Here is a 17,546-nt window from a genome sequence, read left to right as displayed (position 1 = left end):
TGATGTGACTGGAAATACAACACCGGATATGAGAATATAAGGTGAATTGTGTCCATTAATGCCACACAGCTGACCAATCCATGCAATGCACAATTATCACCAGATATACCCCCTGATCTACTTTAACAGCCCATGCCCTTCAATGTCCACAAAACTGGGACTTTTATGAATAAATAAAAACAAGTTAGACACTAAAAATGCAGGTAAAACATATATTAGCATGAGCAAGCCATTTGGTGAAATGGTTCTTTATCTGCAGTGCCACGTTCCCTATATAAAGCTTAAATTGCAACTATAAGTGTTATCACATTACCAGTTTGGTTGAACAGAATTCTTCTTCTTTGGGAAGCACAATAAAGGGTACAGACTTCCTCACTGTCTTTGTGGCTGGGTAGTCCTTGTATACAACACCTGCACAGTTATAGAAGAACATAGAATGTCTGATCCCACTATATATAATAATTAGAAGCTGTTATTGGGTAACTGCATTCACCCATGTAGAACCATTATGGCACAATGATTCCTAACTTGTATGTATGACATATTAACCCCCCCCCCCAATCACTTGCATGTTAAGTGTCCTCTTGCATACTGAATTTCTGCACAAAGTCTGGGCTGTATGCACTGTAAATACTCAAGGCCCAGGCCAACTTTAAAAAAACAAAACATAATTTAACACTTTTGATGCTCATTTGATGTGTTAGAAGCTAAAATGCATCTTAGCTTAGCTGTTCTAAGCTATCGCCTATGAACAATAGATATCCTTACCAACATTTTTTCCATTTTCAGTATAAAATACATCGAAGGACATTTTGGATTGTTTCTTTCCATTCACCTTTTTTTCTGTAGATGTTTGAAGCCTATCTTTCATCGGTTGAGCTGAAAGTGAATTGTAGCAAACAGGTTATTTTTTTTATATTGTGGGATATCAGTATACATGCACATACAGCATTAACAACCTGGGACCTGTCTCTGTTATTAGACATTCTATAGGTAATCCTTGAACAGCTGATGAAAGAGGCTTCATGGTTGGTGGAATAAGGATACATACACTAGTGATGAACTAATGCAACTAAGTCAGTGCAGTGCTTATGTAGCAGAATTTCCACAACACTCCAACACTAATAACAACACTAATAAAGGTGCCCATACACGTACCAATAACGATCTTAAAGATTGTGTGTTACCTCCACTGACATTCAAGGCTGAATCGTCAGATTTAGAGGTAAAAACACTAGGGATTATACCTCCACCTTACGATTCAACCCTAACACAGATTTTGTTCAGGCCCCATCAAAATCTTTTGTCCCACCCGATCGACGAGGCGACTGATATCCAATGCTCTTGCCATATCAGTTGTCTCGTTGATCCGCCATACATGCACCAATATGATCGGTTTCATACAATATTTGATGCATGTATGGCGAATCAACGAGACAACTGATATGGCAAGAGCATTGGATATTGGTCGTCTCGTCGATCGGGTGGGACAAAAGATTTTGATGGGGCCTGAACAAAATCTGTGTTATGGCCACCTCAAGAATCCTGCCTGACCTATGTACACATGGCTCCCTATTCACGTGTTAATTCATGCATAAACACATTATCTTTAGACTGGAACATCTAACACATCAGGTGTTAAGTTTACAGTCCCTTTGCATCTATAACTTTGCACAGATATAGGAAAATAGATGCATCTGTCATAGTTTCAAGAATCTCTTGGACAGCAAATAAAAATGCATCCCAAATCTCACCCTAGCTGACCTTCAAGCTGGGCTTTCAGGCATATCTAGAAGAGCAAATTGCACTTCTACCCCGCCCAATTATCAGATATATTGGCCTTCAGGCTGAGCTCCCTCAACTACTGCTCCAAGCCCGCAAGGGGCCTTGCCCAACTAAAACTAAAATTGCTTCCCCCACCAGAGGTGCCGACTAATAGAGCTGCGCTCTGGTTGAAGATCCCGGTGCTGGTGGCCATGTTATCAGCACGCATGGGCATTATGAATGAGACTCTCTGCCCACTCATTAAGCACATGTGTGTGATGTAGGAGCAGTGGATGTACAGTGGGCAGGCTAGCACTGTAGGGGCTATTTTTTTTAAAAAAACTATTGTTTCCCCCAAATGAAGTGTAGGCTCTATTAACCCACACCTTTGGTAGGGGAAGCAATTTTAGGGTGATAGGTGCCGTTTAAGCATGCTACAAGGGGTGGCTGATTTAGATGATATTTTCTAGATTATATGTACCTGGAGGAATTTCAGCTTTGGCACTGTTTGGACGCCACATCAGTACTTTTAGATCCTTTTTGCCTTCCTGGTCTTCCTTGGCACCCTGTAAATCAGGTTGATTTTTGGATTTTAACAGCTGACAAACCTTTCGAGAGCACAATTACCAGCAGCAGAAAGACACCAGACATCTAATTAACTACTGTTATTATCTTTATATGTTAAAGTTATAATAGTCAAAAAATGTTCACATGCTTTGAGGCCACTGGGAGCAACATCCAAGGGGTTGGTAAGCAACATGTTGCAGTAACCTGCTCCCCACTCCAGGTGTGAAATCAGATTCACCAGCCATAAAGGTAAAATAATTTTACGTTCTCCAACCCTCTGATGTGCCAAGGGTATACATTTGCCACAAGCATGTATTTATCAGCGTTCCCCACATGCAAAAGTATTTCTGTATTTCTTAGTATTAGATTACCTGGGTGCTATGGAACATAACAACCAAGAAAAAAAATACAAACCATTCTAGCAAGTGTCAGAGCAGTTGGTCTAGGAAGGGGCAATTTCTGCAGCTTGTATTTTTCTTTTGGGAAAGTGATAATTTCCCCTTCACTTATAACTTCCTCCTTAATTCCTGAGCGCTGTTTTAATGATTCAACAAGGAGAGCACACTGCAACGAGAAATATTGTGGATTTTACAAAGGCTAACAACACCAATAAATGTCCTACAACACACAGGATATATTATACATGGCATTTCCACTTAATTTATCCTGCTATGTGTTCATGGAGGTATTATAGTTGGAGTTTGCACCGTATTTATCCTGTCATGCATACTGGGGTATTATGCATGAAATTGTCCCCAGGTTATTGCATATGCAAGATGGCACTGTATCTATCCTGTCATGTGGCGGGGAAGTTTATACATGGAACTGACACTGCATTTTATCCAGTCATATGTTGTAGGTTGTATTAGGGCCAGAACTAGAGGTAGGCAGAAGAATCACGTGCCTAGTGTGCAATAGTGGAGGGGCGCCAAGCAGGTACCTCTTCTGCCTATTTACTCTCTGCAGCAAACCTGCAAGCCCGGCTTGTCACTGCTCTGTCCTGCTCCTCCTTCAACCTGCCTGTCACCGATCCCTTCTGCGAATTAGGCACTCTATCTATCTTGCCATGTGTTCTGGGGTATCATACATAAAAATTGCAACTGCATGTATGCTGCTATGTATTCTGGGTATTAAACATGAAAACAGGAGCTGGAATACTAAGAATACATCTGTGTAAAAAATGCCTAACATACAAATAAATCACCCCCTGGCTATGGTCAGTTAATAATTAACTGTATACAAGCTTAAGTAGTAGGATGAAGAATACAAAATCTTGTGTATGAACAGGGTAAATAAAATATTTTTACAAACAGACATTTAATCCCACCTTGCTTGAATAGTTCATGGCTTTTTCCATCTCTGATATAAGAAAACTAATGTCATCACTCTCAATCAGACCTGAAACACATGACAAGAGTTACATACAGATTATTTAAAATGGCATCAAAAACAAAAAAAATGACCGTTAGAGGACAGAACCATTTATGATAAAATGAACCCATAAGGAATGTTAATACAGTAGTGAATTTTTAAGTCAACAGCTAAAAGATACCGGCACACTCTGGACGGGACAGTCAGGAATAAAAATAAAACATTCTGTGGGTCATTTATAAACACTGAGTAAATATGCACATGTGCAGTAACTACTAGCAACCAATCAGCAATTGGCTTTTTTCAGCAAGCTGCAGGTTACAGAATGAAATTTGATTGGATGCCATGGGTTCCTGCCCAGTGAAAAATTTGCCCAGTGTTTATAAATATACCCCTTTGTAAAACAGGTATGTCAATAAAAAGGAACTATACTGGTCCTTCCAATATTTTTAAAATAGTGTTTTAAGAGTCCCCAGGACAAGCATAAGGCATTGAAACCAGTATTTTCAACCAAAATGAAACCCATGTCACAAGGGAAATAATGATGTGGTCCTGGATTTTATTAAGCCCAAATTCTTCTTCACACTAAATGGTACCATGATATAAATTCTCACAAGGACATGATGTGAATTATTATCTCCCTCATGTCATGGGGTGGGTTTCATTTTGGTTGAATATACTGGTTTAAATTTCTTACATCTGTCTTGGAGACTTAATTAACACTGTGAAAGTGAATAACAAGTAAAAGTGAATAAAACAACAATATATTTTTTTTGTAATTTCCTACCTTTCTCATCAAACCAATGGAACCTTCCATTAGAAATATGTGCCAAGTCTTTCAAAATGCCAGTTGTGTTATTAGTGTCTTCTGTGAGATCTTCCACATTCATTTCCCCCACACTGAACAGGCAAACATGAAGTTGCAAATCAGAGCCGCTAGTTGCTTCTGACAGGTAAGCCGAAACTGTATGCTGAAAATACACATAGAAAAACACATACACATTTTTTAAATTGCCTTTTATCTTTTAAATTCAAAGTTTTTTAAGATTTTTATCTTGCAAGCTGCACTTTATCTTTAGGTTCCTAACATGCCCCTGTAGTCAGGGGGTCACAGACCCCCTAGCTGTATCTTCAGACCCAGCCCACAGCCAGTGAGTGATGTGCAAAAGTGCAAGCTTATTTGACATTTATGTGATCAATGACATGATAATATATCTGGCCTGCACTGTGCCTGGCTAAGAGGAACCTAATAATGCAGATTGTTTACATCTTGAAAATGCTTAATTTTAAAAAAGGCAATTGCAAAAATATTTTGCTGACACATCTGTTCATACACCTGCTTGAAAGATGAGCATACTTTTCTCATAGGCAAATATAGTTATAATAGGCAATGCTTCCCCTTCTGACTAAGTGCAACGGCATACAGAGCTGTTAGATTGCCATGCTTCTGCCACAGAGATTTACATGTAAAGACTCTGTTGTTGCTTCCCTTACTTGTGCGCCATGAGTCAGGATCTTTTCCCTGGCAACAATGGGAAGCTTTCAGCGATCCCCCAAGAGCAGGCAAAATAAAGAAAAGAATGGTGACAACTTCTCAGTGGGCTCTGGCAGGAACAATACTGAGTGGTCACTAATGTTGTCCCACTAGGCTTGCAGCAAAAGTTGCAAAAGCAATCCCATTTCCCATTTTATGTCCACGTGAGATGTTCATTACGTACCAAATCCTGATCTGGAACACCACTAGTAAATAAATAGATGCCTTGGGACTCTTGATTCTCGTTATCAATAAAGTTGACTTCCACTGCTCTTCTCATTGCTCCAAGGACATTTCTACCCCCTTCGCAATTTAAGCTTAGCACCCATCTAAAAGCAGATTGCGAGAATATACATAATCATGTGAGACATCCTGAGAACTCTCTCTCAGAAGCTTGGTGAGATTAAAGAAAAATAAACAAATACTAAGGAACTGTGAAAAGGCTGTAGATGAACTATAAATGATAAGGACAGTTGTGCTAAAATAATTTATATTAAATTATATTATACACACAATGGTAGTCTGTAGTATTAATTAAATAATATGAAAAACTTTCTTCATAGATTTTAGAAATGTGACTGATTCTGTTAATTAATAGACTTTAGGTGGTCATACATGGGCAGATTTAAGCTTCCAATTTGGGTCCTTCAGACTAATTCGCTAGTTTATCTGTTTGACGGGCCTCCCCATCTACATCTGGCCAAAAATAGGGCAAGAGTCAATCTAGCAGATCCTATTGGATCAAGAACTGCATTGGGTCACTGATGTGATCCTCTCTCCAACTGCTTCTATCCCCCTCATTGTAATGTGATTGTTTGGGCCTAAGGCCAAACGATCGGATCAGAATTATATAGTCCACATTCCAACATTTGGCCAGAGATCCAAAGAGATATATAAAAACATTGTTGCAGAAGTCACTTTTCTACACAGATATAATCCAGGCAAACTCCTTTGAAAATAGCAACGTCCAAATTTTGGACAAAGAAGACCGCTGGTTTGAAAGAGGTGTAAAAGAGGCCATTCATGTTAAAGTGGAGAAACCATCCCTAAACAGAGGCGGGGGACTTCAACACCACCTGTCTGCTACATACAATGCTGTTCTAACATCTGTACCCCGGCAGTTTCAGAACTCTTCACACATCCATTCAGGCAACTCTAACAAGTAACACCTGTTTTGAAGAGTTGCATGATACTTTGGTAATCCTATCAAAGTAACTCCACAGCATTCACACCTTTGTCCTCTTAGATTTTAAAAGACTTGTGTGAACACGTGTTAAACCTGTGCAGGATATTTTCAGACAGGACAGTCAATAACATCACTAACATGCCTGTTTGCATATGTAAATAGTACTCAGCAGCAGCTGGTAGTTTAGCTTTTGATCCAATACCAAACGTAATCTCACAGTTTGATCTTAGACAGGATTCCAAAACCTGCCATTTTACATTCAAAAGTAGAGTGACATACTTCCAAGCACGCTGCAAGTTTTCTGCAGTTGGAGGAACCATTTCTGACTTCCATGAAGTAATCTCACTTCCAAATCTGAAATAACACATGGAAACATTATTATTCTTACATTCATACATACCATATATACTGTACATCATTTTTCATGTGTAGGGTTGTTACAGAAGGGTTTAACATTAAAGAATGTGTTTTGTATTGATTTGATAGCAGGACTTTATTTTAGCTCTGTTTCTTACAAAACCTTCTATTAAAAAGCTTAGAACAGTGACAAATCCCCCTGCAGGTACTCACGCTATAATGTTAAATAAATCCTTATTTGACATTTGCTCCTCAAGCAAAAGCCTCAGAGAATGTTGGATATGAATAATGTGCATTGAGTTTGAAAGAGATATGTCCACCAGCAACACAACCCTGCAAAAACAAAAGTACACAGGTTTAGCCTACACTAGTAACAACTAGACTTCACCCTAGCAACCCTTACCCTAGCAACCAAGGAGAGGACCTGAACAGATAGATAAGGAATTCAAAAAGTATAAAAAATGAAGTGAAAAGTTACTAAGAATTCACCATTCTATAATATACTAAAAATTAACTTAATGGTGAACCAGCCAGGCGGATGATTGGCAGTAATGACACAATTTTGTGCTGCCCTACATTGGGCAGGTTTGGAAATGTTTGGAAATTCCATTGGGCAAGGACGATATCAGCACATAGATACAGTCTTTATCCAGTGGTCTTTATATGTACAGGGGCTTGCAAACGGATTGCACCCCAGCCCAGCATGACAGACCTGGTTCTCTTCTGCTGCTGCCATTCCACTAGTCAGATAGTCTAACCTTGGGGTAATGCTGGTCTGGGGAAAGTTGTGATTCGTGCATAAAGAAGAGCACAGTGTTAATTTGTCAGTGGTATTGTGACATTCCTAACAATCACAGGAACATGACAAAAAACACTTTAAACATGGGAGAAATGTTGTTATACCCAGCAATAAAAGCTACATAATACTTATCAATTTAAAGGAGCAGTAAGACAAATATATTTAAATGATTAATTTGACTTGACATATCACTAAATTCTACCCTGTATAATGCATATTTGAATTAATACATTTTAATGACCTGTGCTCAAAAATCATGCCAAATGAAACTACATGCAATTTTAAATACAAATATTAGGGTCTACTAAAATGGTGCTGAGTATTTGAAAATTATGTAAAAATGCACTCTGTGTATTTGGTTCCCTTGGGTTACTGGCCCTTTAAATATAAATGTACTTATTCTAAAGCAGGCTAAGGAAGAATACTTCCATCATACTAGATCCTCTTACAGAAAAGAGGCTGCATGCTTTTGTTCAAAGGATATACCTGTATCCAACATAAAGCTCATTTACAAATGCAGCTGTGCTACGCAATGTTGGAAATTGAGTGCATCTAAATGCTATTCACAAAAGTAATTGTGTCCTCTATATTTGGTCCTTGCAACTGACTGCATTTTGCTGAAGATGCACCAAGGCCTTCAATTTGCTGTGTGCTAGTTTTGCAACACACATGGAAACAGACCTTAGACTCTCAGGAGGAACAACAGGGGTTACTGCAAAGAGACCACTTTTGGTGAAGGGATTACAATGTAAATCAAGATGCACCTTTTTTCACAGACAGCTCCCCACAGTCGTCTGCTTCCATTTGTAAGCCAATCTATTCTTTTCTCATATGTTCTTGCCATTTTAGCGAGCTGCCTCTAGAATACACAGGTGAGGAAAAGCATGACAGTTATTAATGTGCTTGCATGATTGTAGCCTACAATCAAAAGTATTTATTGTATAAGACTGTAATGAGAGTTGTTTTACTGTGAATATATGAAGAACATGTTCAAACCACTATCACATCACAGTTCATTCTGACATTCATTTGTGTTTATGAATAGGTCACACAAAGGATAAAGATCCGTCACTCCAGGTCAGATAAGGGCATGTGATCTATGCACTGAAATTACCTTTTGCATTGGTTCAGTATATTTTAAAAGAAGCTGATTTTACATTATACTATGTAATAGAAAATGGACTAAAACAAATGGACAATATCAAGACATTTTCTTTTTTGTTTTGTTTTTTATAAAGGAAACGCAAACTAAATAACTGATAAGTTCAATAAAACAACAAGTGATTATTGTGTCAATGTATTGTGAATTGAGGGCTCCAGCTGGCAAAGTCATGTATGCATCATCCATGGGTGCAGGTTATGTGGTAGGTAGGAAGGGATGGAATAAGACCAAAAGACAACTGTTCCAAGGGCATTTAAAAGAGGGTTAGGTCTAACCAAGTTATCCACATTTTAAAGATTGTATCTGGGCAACCCGTTCTGGTATATATTAGCCAGGAATAGCAGAGTTAATCTGGTTTTACAGGAAGGATAATCACGGGGGTGGCAGCTATTTTTCATTCCCTGGTTATACATTTCCAATAATATGTAAAATAAATCGATTTTTAATAGCAAGCTTTCAATACTAACATGCTGTATTCTATAGGTGTCATGGCTATGCCTAGTAAAAGGACCTAAAACAGTGGTCCTGAAAACTTGCAGTTAAAAATGTATTTGGTTACTAGGGCCACCATCAGCATGTTCCAGTTAGGACCACTTTTTTAAGGAAGTATTATGAAAATGGCATCTGTTAGCTTAATATGCAGATCCTTACTGCTTAGAGGAGCATATGATTGTTGAGTAACAGCCTATGATCGTTGAATTTATTAAGATCTGCCAATGTCAACAGGTGACAATCTGTAATGACTGTCAAGGCCTAAGGGTGATGGCACACAGAGATGTCACCTGCGGTTAAATATGAGCTACCGCCGGCAAAAAAAAAACCCTGAATGCTTTCCCACCGGCGATAAAGTGATTTGTGGGTGGCAAAACATATGCAGCGCTTCATTTTCAAAAGTCACCTTTAGTTTCCTCATGAAGAATTTGTTGCCAGCGGTAACCCAAAGTTAACCATGGGTAACAAATCTCCCCGTGTGCCATTATCCTAATAATTACAGCCAGGGACCTTCAATAAACAGTGTTTATTACTGGACAAGAAGAAGGGCTTTGCACATGTCACAATCACTATTTCCTTTTTTTCTAAATGTTCAAGTTCGCAAAATAAAATGTTACTGTGGATTAACAGAGATAAGAGCTTATTACCTGATATTCACGAAGAACTGGCGGATCCACATGAATATTTTTTACAGTGCCATCATGCCATTCAAACTGCATCATCGCCCTCTAAAAAGCAAATTGTGTAGGCTGTTATATATTCAACATTACTTGGACTGAGATAAGCAGAGCCCTACTTTCTGTTTAGACCAGGGATGATAATACTGTCATCAACCAACAGAAAAGTCTTTGGCTGGGAGGCAACAACAGGGTAGTATAATCTCCTGTATTACACAACCTTAACAGTACCCATCTGTCATTTATTAACATTTGCTTACTGACTTTTCCTCCTATTTAGGCCTATTTTTTAAGAAGCCGCTGCTGTATATATCTATAGCCATAAAAAATGTTAATAAACAAGATTTTACGCCTCATGAAAACAACTGCTCAGTGTGATTGGTGCAGTCATAGCTCTTCTTACATACTTATACTTAATTATACGTATACATAAATATACTGAATATGTTAAATATCTGGCATGTATCCATAGTTTGCTTGTACAGCTTAGTCAGATATTGGTATCTCAGATCGTCAAGGCAGTCAAAGTGAGTAAATAGAGAACACAAGAATATCTAAAAACCAATATATACCAACCTCATGAAGAGTTGATGAGACAGTCTTCTGAAGGATGGGTACAAATTCCTCAACAAGAGAATATGCATTGGGAGCTAATATCTGATACAGGCTCAATTTCTTGGCTTAAAAAGAAGTATAAAATCATTATCTAAATGTAAAATTACAAAATTAAAAAGCATGACAGTATACCTTCCATCATTCTCTATCTAAAATCAGGATACATTGGTCCCATTAGAACTAGCCAGGGTCACAATATATCCCAACCCCTTTCCAATAAGGTCCACCCCTTCTTTGGACTGTAGCGCTGAATCTGGATTTTAGCATGTTACCTTTCAAACCATTTTTCTTGAGCCATTCTGCTGAAGTCTTTGGTGAAAAGTTAGGAATCTCTATGTTCAGAGGACCATCGTGGTTTGGAGGTTTAGGAAGAAAGGCAGAAGGTGAAACCTTTTCAAGTTCCGTGGATAACTAGACAGACAAAACTTTCATATTAGCTGCTGATTCTTGACTTGTTTACATGGCCATGCCTAATTGCCCATTTAAACATGGCTTTATATATCTGACACCCTTACAGTAATCAGATAAATGGATTGCTAACTATAATAGGCAGTACATTTGATAGGGCCACCAATTGTAGCAGTGATATTAAATTTACTACACTGTCCCAGATTGTCTCCCATTCAGGCAGGAAGCACTGCAGGTTACTCGGTACCCATGATTAGCACATAATATTACATATAAAAGTATTGATAAAAGGGTTAAAAAGGGTCTGTCAGTCATCAAAGCTGAGACAATTATGGAGATAATTCACAAAAGTGGAGTAAACAGAAACTGGATATTAAAATATTATTACAAGCATCACATTCATTGAAGCCTTACATGTTTTTGCACTAAATTAAGGTTACAGGTGCTACTTTAATAAATTTTGAGTTCACATTACTCCAGACAAAGCAACTTTTGTTAATTTGAAAAAATAAACATTTTGGTGTAGGGTGATGCCAAGAAAAACACTGGCATCCAGAAAACTGAAAATTTGTAATTTAATGTTTTTTCAACAAGCATTTTATTCCATGTCAAATTCATCTTAAAGGGGTTGTCCACCTTTGCGTTAACTTTTAGTATGATGAAGAAAGTAATATTCTGAGACAATTTGCAATTGGTCTTCATTTTTTATTAATTGTAGTGTTTTCAGTTTTTGTTTGGCAGCTCTGCAGCTTGGAGATTCAGCAGCTATTTAGTTGCTAAGATCCAAATTACTTTAGCAACCAAGGTGTGATTTGACTAAAAGACTGATATATGAATAGAAGAGGACCTGAATAGAAAAATATAATAAATTAATAAAATAATATAAAGTAACAATAACAATTAAACTGTAGTGCGAAAATCAGGCAGGTTTAAAAATCATGTAGGATGAGGAGCACATTGACTCATCGACTCCCTATCTGGCCCTCGGGCCAAATGATCGTATCAATCCCATATCACACAACAACCTTCAGTATATGGCCACCTTTAGTCTTGCTGCAGTCGGCCAGGTTTACTGCTGATTGGATAATAGGGGTTACATCTACGTAAAATGGTTGCGTTTTTTAATTTCCCACTTCTGGAAATCTGCACAGCAGCTCTGTTCAGTTGCTGTGGCCTAACATAAACTTTGCTTTCAATAGCAATAATATGTGCAAACTTTTTTCCCATTATATCCCTGTTAAGACAGGGTAAGGAAATACTTTATATAGTAAGAAAAGGCCACAGGGCTATACCAAGCCTCACTAAAGTCTTCCTTCTCTATAAATTACAAGCAGCAATTGAAACACCACCAGATCTGTGAGCCAAGCATTATATATCCAGTCTCTCATTACCAACTGGTTTGTCTGCGTCAAATTGTCACATAATTGCCCACTGAAAGACTAATAAACTAAATTGATACTAGTACTCTGCTAGCTGTGAACAAAACTGAAATGGAGTAAAGGAAACATTATACCTTTATTGGCTGAGGAGATTAGAGCGAGAGTTTTTAAGAATGTATAGGGCTCTGATAACATGTCTAAAAAAAGAGGCTAACAAGGTGCTGAAACCTTGCACTGTAATCCTACTCAATGACACAATAAAATGTATCAGCTTTACCCAACTGATCTCCTCAACTGAAAAAGAGGGAGCAGTTCATTAATAGATGTGCCTTTGTTTCATGAGTAGTTAAACCACTCTTCGTTTGCTAATGCAAATGAACAAATTGCACTGGGAGCACCATGTTGTTCTAGGGCAATGGGCGAAGTGCTGCCCTCATGGTGTCTGGCTTATAACTTTGTTCCAAGACGGGTAAACCTCTATACTCCATGTGCTGTGAAACTACCAACTATAGGGTAGGCTGGTATACCATGGAATTATTGTCTGAAATAATTTTTTTTTGTTGAAATGAAGGAATGAGCATTTTCAGAGCTTTAATGCGGATTAAAAAAAAATAAAAAGCACCAGTCACCAATTTCACTTCCGCTGGATTCTTTCCCAGGTGGTTCAGGAGTGCGAGAAGCAGAAATCAGTCCCCCCATCTTGTAGGCAGGCAATCAGCAACTTGGCAGAACTGTAAGCCTAGCTGTGATTGGCTACACATTGTACTGTCCTTATGGGAAATGACCCAAGACAAGCTGCTGCTCATTTGTAACACAAAGTAGGGACCACAGAGGTTCCATGAGGAGCTCTAATAAAAATGTCATTTTCAAAGGTAACAATCACTTTTTGCTCAAAATGAAACCAGATGCTGTTTATCTTTAATTGTGGGCTGTACCTTTAAATGTAAATTATATGATTAGCACAAAGGTTTAGCAGCGCCTGGGCTATAATAATGCCATTATATATTTATTCCTGTCTGATTTAGCCAGCCATGTGATGGACCAGTTTGGGCTAATTTAACTGTTGGGCCAGGGGCCATCAGCAGATAAAAAGAGCACAGTCCAGTCATGCTTTATGGTGTTTGTGCTATAGATGGTTGGTGCCCTTTCATTTCAATGCCTAGGGAAGCTTGCCTCACCCCACAACCCAAAAATACAAAAAAATCATAAGAACTCATAATACCAGTCTCCTTTACTAATATTACCTCCTGCATTATACTGATGAGGGAATCTCCCAGCATTCCATGACGCATCTCCTTAATCTGGTTAAGGACATTTATAGCTGCTTGGATCTCATTTAGCAATAACTGAATATCAGTGCTGCTGTAAATCTCATGCTGTAAAATTGAAAAGTGGATAGTTAGTGGATAGTTAGCTACACAGTTTTTACAGTGTCATTACTGGTGACTGGTGACTGGTCTCAGCTTTTCTAGGTTTATTTTGCTTAATTTGCCACACACAGCATGAAAAGCTGACATTTTTAAAATTTCTGACAACAAATAATATTGGATTATCAGAAAGTGTTCACTTTCTAACATAAGCAACAATACTCACTTCTTTCCCCGAAGAGTAGCAATGGAACCGGCCACCGACTGCCCCTGCTAAGCTTCGTAGGGTACCCTGTTGCAGAAGGAATTACTGGCTCTCATCACAATTTATTTTAGCATTTTTATACATTTTAAAGCCCTAGATTAAATGGTCTATACCACTATATGGTTTGAAGAAGATTTAATATTTGACCAAATGCAAAGTGTTTGTGCATCTCTAGTTTTGCGAGAAGGATACCGGGGGAACAATTTCTCCATTCTGTTGTCAAGACAATGTAAGACTATTGTGTCTTTTAACTTGTATATGTGCTGTTAAAACCTCTAGCACCCACAGGGGTAACAATTATACTTACTAAAATATGAAAAGAACTATAACGTTACATTGCCCCATGAACATGCACATAAATATATTACCTGGCCCAGACTGTCAAACGCAATAATGTGGATTTGTATAGTTCTCCCAATAGTGCATTGCTGGATGTAGTCAGATAACGCCTCTTCTGTTTGGTCAGGACTGGTAAAAAAAACAACCAACATTACTGATATACAGTAAGGATTGCTAACACAAGCATATATACTAAAGGGTGGGTAGATATTTAAAACATTACTAGTTGATAGATAAATACAACAGCAGGCTGGAAAGGGCCAACATAGGAAGGCTAATTATTAAAAAAAACAGACATACTAAAAAGTTGCTTAGGACATTTTAAAATTATTTGATTACACCTGGAGCGGTTCCCAGGATACTGTCATGTTAATACAGGATTATCAAGCTCAGGACACCAGCATTGCGTAAATTCATACTTCCCATTAACTTGACCTCAACAAGACTAGTAGTTGTGTTAAGTAAAGATTGGGTTAAAAGCTACTAATATTCTTCCATCTTACCAGCTGCTTACAACAATCACAAGAGAATCCAGTTCTTGGACCTGCAGCACCCTCTTCAGTGCGCGTAGCAAATTGCATCCACCTTGAGGCTGTAGCTCCTGTATCCACTGTCTGGTTTCATGAAGACTTTAAAAGACAGAGAAAGGCAAATTATATATGGGAATGGGAACACTGCACTACACTACTTTTGATTAGAGCAACAAGGATATAAGTGCATCAAAATGGATAATAAGTGCAATATATGGTTTGTCATTCCTTCAACCAGGCAGATTACTGTTTACTTAAAGTATTTCTTTCTGCATATTTAACTTCATACATAGGAGTGAGTGCAGTGACTTAGCTAGGATCTCAGTAGACAGCTTACGTACAAGCAAAGTTGCCTATAGTCTTCCTTTACTGTCTGTCAGGGTTTGCAAGCTGCTAACAGCTACAAAGCACTGATCACCAAGGAGTCTTGCTACATTCATGATTCTAATTGCTCAGAAGAACTACTGTCACATGCCTGAACTGAAGCTGCCATACTGCTAGCTCGCTTCAACTATGTCTCAGAACTGTCTAGTAGGTGTTAATTAGAGGATGTCATGAGAAATAAGAGCAATAGAGATAACTGCTGAAGCATACAGGGTAATTAAGAGAGTATTTTGAGATCTGAAAAGTAGCAGGGCTGTAAGGCTGTTTAGATGCTTGTGCACAATGGAGCCAGTGCAAGAACCGGGAGCACAGAATATAAAGAATATTCAGTAAGGTAACTAAGACTGGCTGCAGCATATTGGACTGACTGTAATGGAGAATGCTGAAAATGACTTAGAATACTGAAATCGTCAAGTGAAACATAATGTGGGTGTAAATGTTCTGCAGATGTAGCTGCATTCCTTGAATTTCTTTTATTGTCTCATTAATGTTTGCTTTACATAAGATTAAAATATAGGAATGATATAAACCAGTTGCGGAAGGTAAAAAGGGTTCCCCTATAAAGTGTCCAAAGTGTTACCAATCACACCAAAAGCTGTTAGTTCAACCAAACTCACATTGCCTGACTGATTATCCTTCTAGCCCCTGCCTAGCCAAAAAGCAAGAACTGCCAGTCATGTCTAATATGTACAATACAGCAAATTAAATAGGGGGCTTAAAAATTAAGAATAACTTGCAGAAATACTTACAGGCGAATGTTAACATCTTTGGCAGACTCCCAGAGACTGTGGACCTCAGTTCCAAAGGAGAGAAGAAAAAGCTGTTTCTTGTAGCAAAGCTGTTCATCTACAAGGCACTGAAAAGCAATAGCATTTCATTTTACAATAGCCATCATTACACCCACTGTCACATTTGTAGCAGTCTGAAGAATTAAACTGGCCCTTAATTAAACAAAGCCAGAAGTGCATTTATGGATTTCAAAACTAGCACTTCTCTGAGTGCCCAATAAGCTCGCCATACATGCCCAGATCTGGTTAGCCAGTTTGGCCAGTTATAACATGTCTGTGCAAGTATGTCAGTTTGAGGATAGCAGATGATCTGCCAAAATTTTTTTAGGGGGTTGTATTGGCAGCCACAGTACCACTTTATTACCTGTTAGGCCTGGTCATTCTGGCTGTCAGCCCAAAATACCTACATGTACCACCAATCATATAGTATAGGTCCATTAATCTTGGAGAGTCTGTGCATGACCACCTTTACCTATACTGCACTCCATCCACACACACATATATATAGTACAAAAAACACCACGTTAATTTACCAAGAGTCCTCTAAGAAAATCAAGTCTTCGAGGCCCACTGTTTAGATCTGATGACTCAATAAGCAGTCCAACACTGTTTCCTTTTATAAGGCCAAACATCTAAAAAATAAAAAGGTGTGTGTTTATTTTACACAGTTATAGACTTTGAAACAACACAATTCTGACTCCTTCGCTAGGCTTAGTATCTGGCATGAAGCAAAATAGGAGTGAACATTCATAACAATATGTAATTACATCTCAACATTTCCTTGTTAACAAATAAAAAAGTTGTAACTGGAAGTCATGAAAAATTATTATGTGTCTATGGGCATGTCAAATAAAAAATCTGTGTGACTTTTATAAAGATAGTACAGGTATGGGATCTATTATCTGGAAAGCCATTATCCAGAAAGTATTGAAACACAAGAATGCCACTTCCCATAGAATCTAAGTTCTTAATTTTTGATAGAATAACTTTTTTTTAATAGTAAAACAGTATTTTGAATTTGATGGTAACTAAGTTATATAAATTCATTTTGATGTCACAACCATCATATAGGCTTTTTTTTAAATGTAAAATATTTTTAGTAGCCTTAAGTCCTGGTGCTCCAAATTATGGAATGATCATAAGCAGGAGAGAAGGGGAGGCATCAGGGCTGCCTCAGGCAGCAGCAGCAGGCCCAGAATCACCATTGGGTGATGTAATAGGGACTTTAGGCTGTAAGTTCCATCGGGTCAGGGACTGATGCGAATGATGTATCATCTCTGTAAAGCACTGCATGAATAAAAGAAACTAGGAGCCATTTACATGTGCTGTCTAAGAGCCATTTACACGCCTGTTGTCGTTGTCATTTTGACACAATGACAGTCCACTCTCTATCAGTACATGTACAAACTAACACACTGATTTGTTTTTTGTTACAACAGACTGGTAGTTGCAGGTAGAACAATGAATGCAACAATTTAATTTATTGCCATGGGTTACTGCCTATGGGCAAATTTGCCCAGTGTTGATAAATGACCCCCACTGACACCTGCTTTACTGATGTA

At 38.2% G+C, this 17,546-nt stretch overlaps 1 protein-coding gene across 2 annotated transcripts in view; it reads right to left on the bottom strand.

Moving 5' to 3' along the window:
* The window catches only part of vwa3a (von Willebrand factor A domain containing 3A), a 38,589-nt gene that overhangs the window by 12,343 nt on the left and 8,700 nt on the right, over window positions 1–17,546 (bottom strand). For both annotated transcript variants that reach the window (XM_002931981.5, XM_012971297.3), the window contains 19 exons: window positions 16,518–16,616; window positions 15,946–16,052; window positions 14,786–14,911; window positions 14,312–14,411; window positions 13,905–13,970; window positions 13,556–13,687; window positions 10,797–10,935; window positions 10,486–10,589; window positions 9,880–9,960; window positions 8,343–8,437; window positions 6,993–7,112; window positions 6,702–6,776; window positions 5,421–5,565; window positions 4,490–4,673; window positions 3,659–3,729; window positions 2,746–2,895; window positions 2,246–2,330; window positions 769–879; window positions 314–411 (listed from right to left, as the gene is read on the bottom strand). In XM_002931981.5, the coding sequence (XP_002932027.4) occupies window positions 314–411; window positions 769–879; window positions 2,246–2,330; window positions 2,746–2,895; window positions 3,659–3,729; window positions 4,490–4,673; window positions 5,421–5,565; window positions 6,702–6,776; window positions 6,993–7,112; window positions 8,343–8,437; window positions 9,880–9,960; window positions 10,486–10,589; window positions 10,797–10,935; window positions 13,556–13,687; window positions 13,905–13,970; window positions 14,312–14,411; window positions 14,786–14,911; window positions 15,946–16,052; window positions 16,518–16,616 (2,088 nt within the window). The remainder of the gene's footprint in view (window positions 1–313; window positions 412–768; window positions 880–2,245; window positions 2,331–2,745; window positions 2,896–3,658; window positions 3,730–4,489; window positions 4,674–5,420; window positions 5,566–6,701; window positions 6,777–6,992; window positions 7,113–8,342; window positions 8,438–9,879; window positions 9,961–10,485; window positions 10,590–10,796; window positions 10,936–13,555; window positions 13,688–13,904; window positions 13,971–14,311; window positions 14,412–14,785; window positions 14,912–15,945; window positions 16,053–16,517; window positions 16,617–17,546) is intronic.

The sequence above is a fragment of the Xenopus tropicalis genome, chromosome 9, assembly GCF_000004195.4.
Source record: "Xenopus tropicalis strain Nigerian chromosome 9, UCB_Xtro_10.0, whole genome shotgun sequence".
Taxonomy (NCBI): domain Eukaryota; kingdom Metazoa; phylum Chordata; class Amphibia; order Anura; family Pipidae; genus Xenopus; species Xenopus tropicalis.
The sequence above is the reverse complement of the archived record's forward strand: the minus strand, read 5'-3'. Positions and strand labels throughout refer to the sequence as shown.